The sequence below is a fragment of the Oncorhynchus mykiss genome, chromosome 6 (genome assembly GCF_057628025.1).
Source record: "Oncorhynchus mykiss isolate SJ-2025 chromosome 6, ASM5762802v1, whole genome shotgun sequence".
In the NCBI taxonomy this organism is placed as follows: domain Eukaryota; kingdom Metazoa; phylum Chordata; class Actinopteri; order Salmoniformes; family Salmonidae; genus Oncorhynchus; species Oncorhynchus mykiss.
In genome coordinates, this window is record NC_143027.1 from 51,710,198 (window position 1) to 51,726,653 (window position 16,456).

Genomic DNA, 16,456 nt, shown 5'->3' on the forward strand with positions numbered 1-16,456 from the left:
GCTTGTAATAGTTAAGGACTGGGGAGTTCTTTAGGATAAAAAGAAACAGAATGGGGCTGAGTAAAGGCAAAATCCTATTGGAAAACCTTGTTCAGTCTGCTTTCCATCAGACGAGAAATGAATTCACCTTTCAGCAGCACAATAATCTACAACACGAGGCCAAATCTACATGTATGTATGACTGTGTATGACTGTCTATAGGACTGCCAGTCATCCATGGTATCAGTCAATTTAGCCTTAGCCCAAGCAAAATGTATTTCCTGTAATTTTTCGTTAAATGTATGCATGCTTATCTACAATTGTTGAACAGAGAAGCAAAACAATGTAGGGCCTGATCCGAGTCAGATGACACAATCCCCGAGTCACACAACCCCAGATCAGACATGAAATGTTGATAATTCAAATGCCCAAAATGTCTCTTTGCAATAATCCGTGGGCAGGATTTAGGTAGCTTATCATCTCTTATGCAGGCAATGGGACAATGTTCACTGAGCTCATTAGCAAAGATTCCATTGGCAGTATATTTAGGAGGGCATTTGTTAGAATAATATCTAAAAGAGTACATTCTTTAGGGTGTTTAAAGTTGGGGAGAGTTGGTTTACTTATCAGCCAAGTTAGAGTTAGGCTGAAATATATTTTTACTGAGCTGTCTGACACTGGCATCAACCAATCCAGATTAAAATGACCCAATATGAATAATTAAGATTTAGCATAGTAAGACAGTAATTCAGACAATTCCTACGCATTTCTCAGTAATTGGTATTCAGACTTACCTTATGCAGGTGCGTATCAGGCTTAGCAGGTGTTGTTCCCCTGCACGCACTCAATAAATGTAATTCAACTCCTGAAAACCCTCCCACTTACAGATTTTCTTGTAGAGTTGTGTTCAATATGGTTTTCAGTACATGTATCTAAAGCCATCCCTTTAAATGTGGTGTACCTTTAATTTGAATCCAGTCTTTGTGAACAGTGCGCCAGGGTCTAGGTTTAAGCTGCTACAGTATGGTATGCATTCCATTATGATTCAAATAGGCTACATGTCCCAAATTAATTTGTTAGCCTAATATGATCCACTAATGCTAGCAATCCTTAGGAATAAAGGCTACTGATAGTGGCTAATATTTAACATGATACACATTGTAAAAAATTCATTGAAAAGTCTGTCCGTATACTGTAATTAAACATTATAGAAATTATTATAAATCAACTTGGTATGTTTGGTGCTATACTGTAATTTGCGCATGACTACAGAAGCTATGGCTCTCCAAACTATGGCTCTCCAAAGATTATAAGGCCATCATTTCATAAACGTCACAGTGGAAAAGGTTGATATATTGATATGCTTCAGTTTGCTGCCATATGACTAGTTACACATTTGTCTCCTGCAATCATAAGGTAAAATAAATCTAAACAATTGTCATTTATATTTACAATCCCCTTATCCAAACGGCTTACTCATTTACCTACAGTAGCTCTTATCAATTTGTAAATTACAGTGCATGAAAAATGGTGCTATTTATATCGGGAAAAATAAAGTAGATGTCGACCTTATTCATCCTTTCATCGCGCGTGAAATTGTTGGAATTATGAGGAAATTAAGTTGAGGTCAGGATACGGCGTATCCGTAGACACACCGCCGCCATACTTCATTTCTTTGATCTCCACCCCAAAAGAATAACACGCTATTCTCATGCCTAAATTCAAGTTCAGAATACACGTAGAGAGAAAAGTGCATAAAAAGGGAATGCCATTCCATTTATGCGTGCATAACTCTGGTCGTAATTCCCGCCTTAGAGCACAAGGCAGAGCCGAGGGAGGGAGATAAATTCCCACTGGTGTCAGCTGGGCTTTATTACCAAGGCCTACATTCAAGATTAAACATTGACATTGCGTAGGGAAACGTTTAAGATGCCCTTTACGAATATGACGACATCCCCACCTTTGCCAAATCTGTATACATTATAACCAGTCAGAGACACATCAGTATTCGACATAGACTTTATTAACCAAGACTCAGTAATAATAAGAATGTCAGTATTGGTTTGAGAGACCAGAGTTACATTCAAATCTATTTTAAAAATCAAACTTCTGGTATTTACGTCAATCAAATCAGCAAGAGTAGAGCAGGCCGTTGCTCATGGTTGGAATATGGCCTAGTGGTTAGAGCGTTGGACTAGTAACTGGAAGGTTGCAAGTTCAAACTCCCGAGCTGTCAAGGTACAAATCTGTCGTTCTGCCCCTGAACAGGCAGTTGCCCCACTGTTCCTAGGCCGTCATTGAAAATAAGACTTTGTTCTTAACTGACTTGCCTAGTTAAATAAAGGTAAAAATAAATAAATACCCATTGCAGTGTGGAATGCAGCCTAGTTGTATTTACACCATCCCAGCAGATATCTTAAAAAAATAACTATGCTATTTGCTTTTCCGAGCATGCACTTAATTTAATTGAGACCGGTAATGAATTGGCCTTGTCTAGCATCATTCTAATGTTCTTCAGTAGAGGGCGCTAGTGGTCTTAAGTCCCAAACACACACTGTATAGTCTTTTGCAATTGTAATGGTATTGAGTTGGGTTGGGTTTAATGGTAAATGTCACAAATCACACTGCATATAGAGCTGTTTTCTAATAATGTTATTGGAAATATAAGACTGCCTTGCAAGTATTACAATTGTATTACAATTGTAATATTTTATTAGGGTTGTTAGAACCTTTTAGTCGCTAGCCCATTTCTCCAACAAAGTTTTAGTCTTGTAGAAAAGGTTCACTGCACCATAGGGATAGCCCTCTCACAAGGCTGCCTTGTTGGACTATTCAAGGAATGTTGGGTTGAAGCATTAAGTTGCTAAGAGAAAGACAAAATGAATTTATTTAATGAAGGAATGACTTGAATTGTGATGATGACCACGCAATTTATCTACCATGAGCAAAATGTATTGGTTTTCTACCCGAAGTTGCAAAGGAAATGTGATCCATTTAATATAAACAAGGGACCAGCAAAATGTCTGGCAGCATAGCAGGAACAGCAGCATTTAGTGGTCAAAACCTGATATTTTCACAGTAATTTATGGTAATTTAAAAAAAAAAAATTTCTCAGAACAGAGGAAAATAACCATCAACAAATTCACAAAGAACACATTACATAGTATGAAGAAACAATACTACAAACTGCATATTCATACTACTTGTCAGACATAGATATTGACTTATATTGTATTCTGGTTGTTGGAGTGGGATTGAAGTGAGGGGTTTGTGGGTGGCTTTTGAGTATTTTATTGGATTCCTCATGTCTTACTCATTTGTAGGAAGACGTTTGGTCCAAATCGGATGTTGGGTGCTATATTTATTGAATATATCCTTTAAACTTAAATGGACAATTTGGGTGCAATCAATTTTATAAATTTTTCTGAGATTAAATACAATTTCAACAAAATAAGGTTTCGGGAATGTCAATCTTACCAGTTTATAATTACAAAAACGATTTCAGAACAATGGTGGGTGTCATGGCTTGCTGAAATGACATGGAACAACTCAAATGGTATGACACTTATGGGATGATTTAGAATTTTGTGCAGTAGTATTTACTGATAGCCAGAAACAGTGAACACAATTGCACACATTTATTTTATGATGAAAACAACGTGTTAATATTCTGTGAACAAAACAATGAACTTTGTACTATTCACTGATGAGGTCTAAGATATGTGGTCTAAGATATGTATTTGAGCATTTGATCATTGCTGTTATGCTATAGATACGTTTCAACACAGATCGAAAAATTGCTTGTACGCAATTGAGAAAAACTGTATAACAAATGATCCTACATGCACTGAGCACTCGCTCTGTCCAATAGTAGATCAAAACTGGGAAGGCTAGTGTCCCCGAACATCATCGTGACTGGAGCTGCGGGACAACTATCTATGTAGCTACAGTAGCAATATTCAGGATAACCTAATTAGAGAGTAAAGCACTAAACTGTGTGATAGTGTAAGGCCTAGATTCAATTAGATCAAGTGTTAACTGGTGATCACTGACACCCGCATACTGATGTTTTGGTGGTGTCTGAGATGTAACTGCATGGGAGTTGTCAAACCGGTGAGCAGCTGCTCTTGATCATTGTCACAAAGCCACACAGTTCAGAATGAGAAAATGTAGGCTATATAGAAATAATGATGCTCAAATTGAAAATCATTAAACAAAATAATTAAGTTTTTCTATCAGTCTAAATCGCTTTCCAGTGTTCGAACTTGTAAACAAGCCTGCATACGATTTCTCGTAATGTGACTCTGTGCAGCCATTGGCAATGTCCGCTTTAGGTATAATGACAGGAGTCGCTTGTGGATTTGACAGCTCTAACGCAGTTTCACCTCCGACACGACCAAAATAATAGCTATACGGATGTCGGCTAAAGCGGATCTTAATTAATAGAGCACTAATTGTCCTAGTGTTGTAGAGTGTGTGTGTGTGTGTGTGTGTCTGTGTGCTCCAGAGCACAGTAAGACAGTGAAGCACTTAGCTGAAATTCAAGCACCTGTTCCTGAGTTCCTCCACGTCGTCTTCATCCTCCTGAACGACGGCCTCTGGCAACTCATGCTCCTGTAATTCCGTCAAAGCCATATCAGAGTCCATTTTTGTAGTTTATAGCAGGTTCCTTTAGCAGGTTTCAGTATTTTTCCGTAGTTCCTGATGTTTTCTAAAGTTTCTTGTTATTTTTCTGTTGGTATCTGACCCTCTTAGAGGATTGGAGTCCCTCTTCCTATTTGTGTCATTCCAAGCTGGGAGCTATTCGCCTGACTCAGCTAGCACTGGAAATAGACTGACAGAGAGGGACAGAGCGAGACAGGAGAGGGCTAAGGGAAAGGGAGAGGGGAGGGGAGAGAGATGGAGAGAATATATAGGCTGAAAGAGAGGGACAGAGGGGTGAGGAGTGTGAGACAGGTCACTGTGTCTTTCTGCCCCCTGCGTTTCAGTCTGTGGACCTACAACAACACCCTCAGACAGAGACGTAACATGTCACTCACTGCAACAACTGTTCCCTAAGATACAGTGCCTACATTATCTAAAGCTGTGCAAGTTTGCTCCCTATGTGGAACAACACAGAGGGAATTATAAATCAATGTCCTCCAAATGGTGGGTCCTGGTTAGAAACATGACATGGTCATAACTCTAAAATAGCTTTAAGTGGGTCACAGTGCCACAGTGTTCTAGTGGCAGCATGGATCAGGGTCAGTGTGAGTTTAAAGGGATAGTGCGAGCATGCTAGCTGTTCTGGGAGACTTCCAGGCATTGCGCTAACGCTAGTTAGCAATGGCTCGCAAAACAATTTTTTAACTTCCTTCAACTACACTCAGAGATATACAAATGGTATGTCTAAAGAAGGAATACGTGCTAAAACGTGTTAGCCTTGCCGGACAAAAATAAAAAGGTGAAATCAGGTGACTTTTTTTGTCTTTTAAAGTTGCACTATGCAGAAATCGCTCTGCCATTTCCTGGTGGCTAAAACTTTAATAGTTTGCCTAATTTCAGTTTATGTTACAAAATAAACTAATATTGTGTTGATAATCATTGTACCATCTTAACCGCTGTGAAATATATTTTCCATAACCAAAAATATTGTTGTTTCAGCTGTTTAAAGCTAATGTACGAAAAACCAAAAGTAAAAGATGCTTGTTAGACTTACTTTCAAGTAGAATGATAGATCTATAACACACATTTCTATATGAATAAAAAATCAAATTGGAGTGCCGTTTCCCAATGTTCTTGAACTTTCATTTGAAAGTTCATCGGACTCTGTGTAAGTAGAAAAAGGCCTTACCCTTTTACACTTGTGGGAATTGGCCTATAAGGATAGGGCTACATTGAAATGTTTCTCACAGAAGAAAAATAAAAAGCATATGCTCAAATGCATACATATAAGCATGGTAGCAAATGAAAGGGAACGGTTTGGAGATTATGGGAAAATTGAGCACAACAGTTCATCTGACAAGACTGAATACAAACGTTACACTGTTGATTTTATGTATATTTGACATTTACTGTACTTTAACACATTTGTTGATCATCTGAAAATACTCTGGATACATTCAGTAACATAAGAATATTGTGGGTTTGGGTGAGAAGACTAACTGGTGTCTCCAAGTGGCCAGACACCTCTCCAAAGTGTGCAGAGTTCCTAAGTAATTTCAAGGCACTCTCCTAGCTGTGCCGTTGAGGAACTAGATCAAGCACACTTGTAGTTGCTTTGTTTGGAACACAACCCTGCATCCCCGCCATCACACAATTGTTGTTATTGTTGACGCAATCCCAAAAACGGACCATTATAAATGACAATCTGGTTCAGGTGGGCATCAGCGTACAGGCTGTGTGAAGGCAAAACTTCTGAAAGGATGGCGTATAGGACCATCACGGGAGAGAACAGAGGCAGCTGCTGTCTGTGTTGTGCTTTTTCTCCAAGTTGTAAAAAGCTGAAACAAATTATGAAACCAGCTGCCAAGCGATTGAAAACCGAAATTCTGGCGTTTTTTCTGAGTAAAGACAGTGTGTCTATGAAAGCGGATGACTAAACATGAAATGACTGCAACACTTAACAAAGAACTGCAGTTAGTTTCAGAATGGATGGCAAGGAATAAGTTAGTCCTAAATATTTCAAAAACTAAAAGCATTGTATTTAGGATAAATCATTCATTAAACCCTAAATCTCAACTAAATCTTGTAATGAACAATGAGGAAATTAAGAAAGTTGTGGTGACTAAATTGCTTGGAGTAACCCTGGATTGTAAAACTGTCATGGTCCAAACATATTGATCCAACAGTAGCTAAGATGGGTCGAAGTCTCTCCATAATAAATCGCTGCTCTTCCTTAACAGCACTATCAACAAGCCAGGTCCATTTGTCGCACCTGGACTACTTTTCAGTCATGTGGTCAGGTGCCACAAACAGGGACTTAGGAAAATTGCAATTGACTCAGAACAGCACTTAAATTTACACTGAGCGCTAACATTAATAATATGCATGTCAATCTCTCCTGGCTCAAAGTGGAGGAGAGATTGACTTCATCACTACTTGTATTTGTGAGAGCTATTGACATGTTGAAAGCACCGAGCTGTCTGTTTGAGCTACTGGCTCACAGCTCGGACACCCATGCATACCCCACAAGACATGCCACCAGAGGTCTCTTCACAGTTCCCAAGTCCAGAACAGACTATCGGAGGTGCACATTACTACATATAGCCATGACTACATGGAACTCTATTCCACATCAAGTAACTCATGCAAGCAGTAAAATTCGATTTAATAAACAGATAAAAATACACCTTATGGAACAGTTGGAAAATGTGAAGCAACACAAACATAGGCTCAGATACATGCATATACACACACGATAGCATATGTACTAAACTCAGCAAAAAAATAAATGTCCCTTTTTCAGGACCCTGTCTTTCAAAGATAATTCGTAAAAATCCAAATAACTTCACAGATCTTCATTGTAAAGGGTTTAAACACTGTTTCCCATGCTTGTTCAATGAACAATAAAAAATTAATGAACATGCAACTGTGGAATGGTCGTTAAGACACTAACAGCTTAGACTGTAGGCAATAAATAAGGTCACAGTTATGAAAACTTAGGACACTAAAGAGGTATTTTTACAGACTCGGAAAAACACCAAAAGAAAGATGACCAGGGTCCCTGCTCATCTGCGTGAACGTGCCTTAGGCATGCTGCAAGGAGGCATGAGGACTGCTGATATGGCCAGGGCAATAAATTGCTATGTCCGTACTGTGAGACGCCAAAAACAGCACCACAGGGAGACAAGACGGACAGCTGACAGTCCTTGCAGTGGCAGACCACGTGTAACAACACCTGCACAGGATCGGTACATCCGAACATCACACCTGCGGTGCAGGAACAGGATGGCAACAGCAACTGCCCGAGTTACACCAGGAACGCACAATCCCTCCATCAGTGCTCAGACTGTCCGCAATAGGCTGAGAGAGGCTGGACTGAGGGCTTGTAGGCCTGTTGTAAGGCAGGTCCTCACCAAACATCACTGGTAACAACGTCTCCTATGGGCACAAACCCACCATCGCTGGACCAGACAGGACTGGCAAAAAGTGCTCTTCACTGACGAGTCGTGGTTTTGTCTCACCAGGGGTGATGGTCGGATTCGCATTTGTTGTTGAAGGAATGAGTGTTACACCAAGGCCTGTACTCTGGAGCAGGATCGATTTGGAGGTGGAGGGTCCGACATGGTCTGGGGCGGTGTGTCACAGCATCATCGGACTGAGCTTGTTGTCATCGCAGGCAATCTCAACGCTGTGCGTTACAGGGAAGACATCCTCCTCTCTCATGTGGTACCCTTCCTGCAGGCTCATCCTGACATGACCCTCCAGCATGACAATGCCGTCAGCCATACTGCTCGTTCTGTGCGTGATTTCCTGCAAGAAAGGAATGTCAATGTTCTGCCTTGGCCAGCGAAGAGCCCAGATCTCAATCCCATTGAGCATGTCTGGGACCTGTTGGATCGGAGGGTGAGGGCTAGGGCCATTACCCCCAGAAATGTCCGGGAACTTGCAGGTGCCTAGGTGGAAGAGTGGGGTAACATTTTGCAGCAAGAACTGGCATATCTGGTGCAGTCCATGAGGAGGAGATGCACTGCAGTACTTAGTATCTGGTGTGGCCACCAGCTGCATTGACTGTTACTTTTGATTTTGACCCCCCCTTTGTTACGGGACACATTATTCCATTTCTGTTAGTCACATCTCTGTGGAACTTGTTCTGTGTATGTCTCAGTTGTTGAATCTTGTTATGTTCATACAAATATTTACACATGTTTAGTTTGCTGAAAATAAACGCAGTTGATAGTGAGGATGTTTTTTTTTGCTGAGTTTATATACACACGTACACATGGATTTTGTTTTGTAGATATGTGGTAGTAGAGTTGGAGCCTGAGGGCACACAATGTGTTGTGAATGTATTGTAATGTTTTTAAAATGGTATAACTGCCTTAATTTTGCCTTGACCCCAGGAAGAGTTGCTGCTGCCTTGGGATCCACAATAAATACACATTTGAAAGCTTGTTCTATTGCCAAAATGACTAGGTAAGTTATAAAATAAGATCTTAGTGTTAGGTTTTCACAGTGCAATTCAGAGAAACAGAGCGTCATTTTGGTGCGCATAGAAAGGAGTCATGCATGCATTCAGGTGCGTGTTCCGAGGCCAATTTTCTTCATAAGACAAACATAGTTCAGGGTATGACGCCATGTCATCTAGTAATTGTACATCAAACAAAGTGATCATAAACATTGACTGCATATGAGTTTTGTGATATGGAAATGTGAAGTGCAAATTTGGACTCATGGGTGTTTGGCATCAAAGTGGTATTAATTATAATCCTCAATGTGTCATCTTTCAAAATATATGGAACAAAAATATAATTGCAACATCCCTCTTAGTGAGCATTTCTCCTTTGCCAAGATAATCCATCCACCTGACAGGTGTGGCATATCAAGAAGCTGATTAAACAGCATGAACATAACACAGGTGCAGGTTGTGCTGGGGACAATAAAAGGCCACTCTAGAATGTGCAGTTTTGTCACACAACACAATGCCACAGATGTCTCAAGTTTTGAGAAAGTGTGCAACTAGCATGATTACTGCAGGAATGTCCACCAGAACTGTTGCCAGAGAATGAAATGTTAATTTCTCTACCATAATCCACCTCCAACGTCATTTTAGATAATTTGGCAGTACATCCAATCTGCCTCACAACCGCAGACCATGTGTAACCACACCAGCCCAGGACCTTAACATCTGACTTCTTCACCTGCGGGATCATCTGAGACCAGCCACCCGGACAGCTGATGAAACTGTGGGTTTGCAGAACTGAAGAGTTTCTGCACAAACAGCCCCATGGTGGCAGTGGGGTTTTGGTATGGGCAGGCATCAGCTACGGACAACGAACACATTTTATTGATGGCAATTTGAATGCAGCCACCGTGACGAGATCCTGAGGCCCATTATTGTAGCATTCATCCGCCACCATCACCTCATGTTTCAGCATGATAATGCACTTCCCAATGTCACAAGGATCTGTACACAATTCCTAGAAGCTGAAAACATCCCAGGTCTTCAATGGCCTGCTTACTCACCAGACATGTCACTCATTGAGCATGTTTGGGATGCTCTGGATCACTGTGTACAACTGCTTGTTCCAGTTCCCACCAATATCCAGCTACTTTGTACAGACATTGAAGAGGAGTAGGACACCATTCCACAGGGCAAAATCAACAGTCTGATCAACTCTCTGTCATGCTAAATGAGACAAATGGTGGTCACATCAGATACTGATTGGTTTTCTGATCCACGCCCCTATCTGTGATGCATATCAGTTTTCCCAGTCATTTAAATCCATATATTAGGGTCTAATGAACAAAAATTTGAATTGACTGATTTCCCTATACTGTATGAACTGTACCAGTAAAATCTTTGAATTTGTTGCATGTTGCGTTTATATTTTTGTCCAGTGTACATCGAGTTTTGTTGTCCGAGTCCCTGACAACAAAAATGTTTTAATAGTTGCCCAATTAGCAGGAGGGAAGGGGGCTACTTCTTGTCGCGTGTGGTGCTCAAGTTCAAAACGGCTGTCAGTCAAAACCCATACAGCGCTGTGAAACGCAGAGCCTGAGCTCTGTTATAATTTATAGCATGTTACTGTATAACCACTGCATTCCAATTTAGGCGCTTATCAGTGCCCAAACCTGCCATTTTAAACCTGTATACAGGTGTGAGTATAAAGGGCTAATTGACAAAATCTTGCAGCTATCCCTTTAAGACTAGATTTTCCGTGGCTGGGTTAAATATAGGCACTGTACCCCCTTGTAGTACAGGCGTGAACAAACATACATGCACACATAGCCATGTCTGACTAACACCGTGTCCCTCCTCATGCCAACACTATGCACTGGTCATAAAACTAACGTAATTCGTCATTAAAATCACAGAGACAAACTAACAAGGGTCTGGGAACCTAGAGGTCTCAGCCTCAGTTAACATTTCATTCCAATGAAATACGCAGGGACACAATTTTTCTTATCACTTAAATAAAACATTGAAAGTGTGTTCAGTACAAAAAGTCACAAGGAACCACATTAACAAAATATTACCAATAAAAGTAGCTATACTCACGTCGAGGTGAGAGTAGATTGTCGCACTGGTCTGTCTAGCAGTTAACTGATCAAATATGAGTGACTGTCAATGTTTAGAAGAACAAAACTAGTCGCTGAATCAGACACAGCAATCCAATCATAGGAAAATAAAGGGTTTGAACAGAAATGTCTTAGAATTTCCCCAATATTGCCCAACTAATTTAAAAATACAGAAAGCTTCCCAGCAAACCGGGAACATTCCCAGAACATTAGCTAAGATTCCCATTAAATTCTAGTTAGGATTTTATATAACATTAGGATGATAACATGTTTTTTTGTTGTTGAAAAAAAAAAAAATGTCTTTAGAATGTTCTACTAACATTAAAATGTTGTGCATAACAGCTGCAACATCCACCACAGAACATTCTTCAAACGTTCTCATTAGATTTCCAGGTAATAACAATGTAAAATAAATGTTTTTAGAACATACTGCTGCAACAAAATGTGAGAGCAATAGAAATGGTTCTGAGGAAACATTACAGGAACATTCTCTTAATGTTGAAGGCGATGTAATTAAATTAAAAACACCCATAGCAACAAGCAGGGAATATTCCCACAATGCTCTCATAATGTTATAGTGTGACGTTATGACATGATGGTTCCAATAACGCTCCCTAAACATTCTTCAGCAGTCATGTCTGGGTTCAATTAAAATTGGTTATGAGAGAACATTACTAGAACATTTCCCTGACATTAATGGATATGTCAACCGAGACACCGATCCAGGTATAGAATCTTAATTTGACCAGTTTCTCACAGCAGGAAAATAATCCTGCAGCTACAGGAAATGTGAATTACTATGTGGATTATAATTAATGGTACATTTTGTATCGGTTGATAACATTTTTGTTTGAGCAAAAACAAGTCTGACATTTTAAAGTGGAAATTACAAACTTTAGAAGCATTTTATTAACCTTAAATAAAATAAAAGTTTTAATTTCCTATGGTGCAGGAAAAAATATCCTACAACAGGGTGGTCAAATTAAGATCCTGTATTTAACAACCTATGATGTGTATTTATAACAACCAACAGCCCAGCAAACCGGGAACATTCCCAGAACATTAGCTAACATTCTTATGAAGTTCTAGTTAGGTTTTGAGATTTGAGAATGATAAGGTCCCACAAACATTCAAAGCATTTGTTTGATCACCAAATATTATTTTCTACGAATATTTTTTTTTTTTTAAATGTTGGAATGTTCTAAAAACTATCAAAGAACATTACACTAAGGATCTCATTAGGTTGCCAGGGGTAACACAATTATCCATTAATGTTCTTAGAACATACTTCCGCAACAAATTGTGGGAGCAATAGAAGTGGTTCTGAGGAAACACTACAATGGCATTCTGCTAATGTTGATGGATATGTTATTCAAACACATAACAGCAAGCAGGGAATATTCCTAAACCGGTCTCATAAAGTTATAGTGTGACATTATGGTCCTAATAACCTTCCCTGTTGGAGCAATATAAATTGTTCTAAAAAAACATTTTTTAAATTTATTATTCAGGTAATGTTGGGATGATATTAATACTAACACCTAGAACAACAAGAAACATTCCTGCGAGACTCTTATGAAGTTATTCTTTAAAGATTATGACATGATGATCCAGAATTGTTCTAAAAACATGCGTCAATGATAATGGAAGTAGTTTTGAAAACATTGCTGTTTAAGTGCTGCTAATATTGATGTGTGTTGTAACACTATTATATGAAGTTGCCAAACTTTTAAAGAAATGGCATTTCAATCTTCTTATATCATTATATTTTATTAGGGTACTGTCCAAACATAACTATAGCTTTTTTAAAGAATGGTAATCAAATAGATTTGAACATCGTCAAGCCCTGTAGGCTACTGAGTCTGCTGCGCCACCAGGATCCTAATGTTTCCCGTGGATTTGCCTTTGTATTGAAATACTTTAATTATGATCCAAACTATAGTCATATGTCTTCGTATATACAGTACCGGTCAAAAGTTTGGACACATCTACTCATTCAAGGGTTTTCTTTTTTTTTACTATTTACATATGGAATCATGTAGTAACCAAAAAAATGTTAAACAAATCCAAATATATGTTATATTTGAGATTCTTCAAAGTAGCCACCCTTTGCCTTGATGACAGCTTTTCAAACTCTTGGCATTCTCTTAACCAGCTTCATGAGGTAGTCACCTGGAATGCATTTCAATTAACAGGTCTGCCATGTTAAGTTAAATTGTGGAATTTCTTTCCTTAATGCGTTTGAGCCAATCAGTTGTGTTGTGACAAGGTAGTATTGGTATACAGAAAATAGCCCTATTTGGTAAAAGACCCAGTCCATATTATGGCAAGAACAGCTCAAATAAGCAAAGAGAAACGACAGTCCATCATTACTTTAAGACAATCAATCTGGAATCAATCTGGAAAATTTGAAAAGTTTCTTTAAGTACAGTCGCAAAAACCATCAAGCGCTATAATGAAACTGGCTCTCATGAGGAACGCCACAGGAAAGGAAGACCCAGCTCATTAGAGTTAGCAGCCTCAGATTGCAGCCCAAATAAATGCTTCACAGAGTTCAAGTAACAGACACATCTCAACATCAACTGTTCAGAGGAGACTGAGTGAATCAGGCCTTCATGTTCTAATTGATGCAAAGAAACCACTACTAAAGGACACCATTAAGAAGAAGAGACTTACATGGGCCAAGAGACACGAGCAATGGGCATTAGACAGGTGGAAATCTGTATTTTGGTCTGATGAGTCCAAATTTGAGATTTTTGGTTCCAACCGCAGTGTTTTTGTGAGACGCACAGAGTAAGTGAATGGATGATCTCCACATGTGTGGTTCCCACCTTGAAGCATGGAGGAGGGGTTGTAATGATGTGGGGCTGCTTTTTAAATTTTTATTTAATCTTTATTTAACTAGGCAAGTCAGTCAAGAACATATTCTTATTTACAATGACAGTCTACCAAAAGGCAAAAGGCCTCCTGCGGGGACGGGAGCTGGGATTTTAAAACACACATCCATCAACATTAGCAGAATGCTCCTGTAATGTTTCATGGTGACACTGTCAGGGATTTATTTAGATTTCAAGGCACACTTAACCAGCATGTCTACCACAGCATTCTGCAACGATACGCCATCTCATCTGGTTTGCACTTAGTGGGACTATAATTTCTTTTCTAACAGGACAATGACCAAACACACCTCCAGGCTGTGTAGGAGCTACTTGACCAAGAAGGAGAGTGATGGAGTGCTGCATCAGATGATCTGGCCTCCACAATCACCTGACCTCAACCCAATTGAGATGGTTTGGGATGAGTTGGATCGCAGAGTGAAGGAAAAGCAGCCAACAAGTGCTCAGAAAATGTGGGAACTCCTTCAAGATGGTTGGAAAAGCATTCCAGGTGAAGCTGGTTGAGAGAATGCCAAGAGTGTGCAAAGCTTATCAAGGCAAAGGGTGGCTAATTTGAAGAACCTTAAATGCAAAAAATATTTAGATTTGTTTAACAATTTTTTCGTTACTACACAAATTAGAATGAGTTATTTCATAGTGTTGACGTCTTCACTATCATCCTACAATGTAGAAAATAGTAAAAAATAAAGAAAAACTCTTGAATGAGTAGGTGTCCAAACTTTTGACAGGTACTGTATGCAAAGATAAAGACCACAATCTGGAAGTCAGAGTAAAGGTGTAAATAGCTTTAAATGTATGTTAGTCCTTTCCCAATGGCGCTATGGATTAATTCCAGGGATAACGCTCCCAGGTCCGATCCCCGCTTGAGACTATGGCAGAACTGTTTGTACAATAAATTGTCATGTAATTACAATTAATTGCCAGATGTGTTTCTCCATGGATTGTTGTACAACTAACTTTGTCAACAGTAAGAGAACACTAACACATGAAAGAAACCTCCAAGGAATGTTCAAAACTGAATTTGATCAATCTGAGAACATATAAATAACATTCAATGAACATCGAGGGAAAGTGTTGTGCACCCTGATACAAACATTGTAAGAATGTCATCTCAAATGGGAGAACCCATCTTGTCATATCCCGCAATGTTCCCACAACCTAAAGAAATGTTTTAAGAACTTTTAAATAACATAAGAAATGTGTTCTGGGAACGTTCTTGCAAACTAATATAAACATAGTATAATCATCTGGACAGGTTTTGTGTTTTAGGAACACATCTTTTGTGATGTCCCCACAATGTTCCGACCAGACTGTTCCCACATTCTGGGAACCTTTAAAGAACAGACTAAATGTGTTCTGCGAATGTTCTTGCAATCTCAGGTGAATGTTTTATACAAACATTGTATAATCATCAGCACAACGGGACAGTTTTTGTATTATGAGAACATTTACCGCAACCTAATGAATGTTCTGGGAACTTTCACAGAACCAACTTTGGTTTGCTGGGTGCTCATACATGCCGTCATAGCCTAGAATCCCAAATGGATTTCTTAGTTGTTATTCCCACAAAAGCACTTCTGCAGACACTACCTCTACCTATTGTCATAGAGACAACAGAATAATGACAGCAGAATGACAGTGTTCCATGATAATAACATTCTAATATGCATTTTACCTAGGATTGGTACTTCGCCCAACAACATCGTCAATGTCATAGATAATCATAGATAAGCTGGAAACATACAGCTGAGGAGCTAATATTAGAGAGCTGACTGGAGGTTCCGAGATGTGTTCTTGACCAAGGGTTTGACCTTTGATCTTGGGAGGACAGGTCCCCCATGGTATGTAAAGAGCAGAGGAAGTAGAACACAGTTCAAGGAGAACCTTAGGACAGATCATTACAATTCCATGTGCAAGGGCAGACACAGAGGAGAGAAAGAGATGGAGATGAAAAGAGAGTGGGGTGAAGAAAGGGATATTATCATAGCCATGTTTTCTGTCAGGGTCCGCTCTTATCTAAGGGGACAATTCAGACCAGAGTTACACGCTCGTAAATGTACTTTATTACCTTTTTATGCACTTTTCTGTCTAAGCGTATTCTGACCTTGAATTTAAGCTTGGGGGAAATGCCAGTGCCAGCAAGGTATCCGTTTGGGGTGCAGATCAAATAAATGATATGATAAGAGCTATTGACAAGAGCTAGGTAATCCGTTTGGATATGGGGATTATACATATAGGCTAAATATCAATTGTTTTAGATCTACTTTACCTTATGATCGCTGCAGATGAATGGAAGGAATCTGAAAAACATATAAACATGACAGGTAGGCCTATTTATGCCCTTTCCCACAGTGAAG

The 16,456-nt window shown here is 39.4% G+C and overlaps 1 protein-coding gene across 1 annotated transcript in view; it reads right to left on the reverse strand.

Annotated features, from left to right (window-relative positions):
* The window catches only part of cmya5 (cardiomyopathy associated 5), a 59,956-nt gene extending 55,195 nt beyond the window's left edge, over nucleotides 1–4,761 (reverse strand). Inside the window, exon 1 of the mRNA XM_090238178.1 lies at nucleotides 4,529–4,761. Coding sequence (XP_090094304.1) covers nucleotides 4,529–4,626 — 98 coding nt within the window. The 5' untranslated portion in view covers nucleotides 4,627–4,761. The remainder of the gene's footprint in view (nucleotides 1–4,528) is intronic.
* Between the last annotated feature and the right edge of the window lie 11,695 nt (nucleotides 4,762–16,456).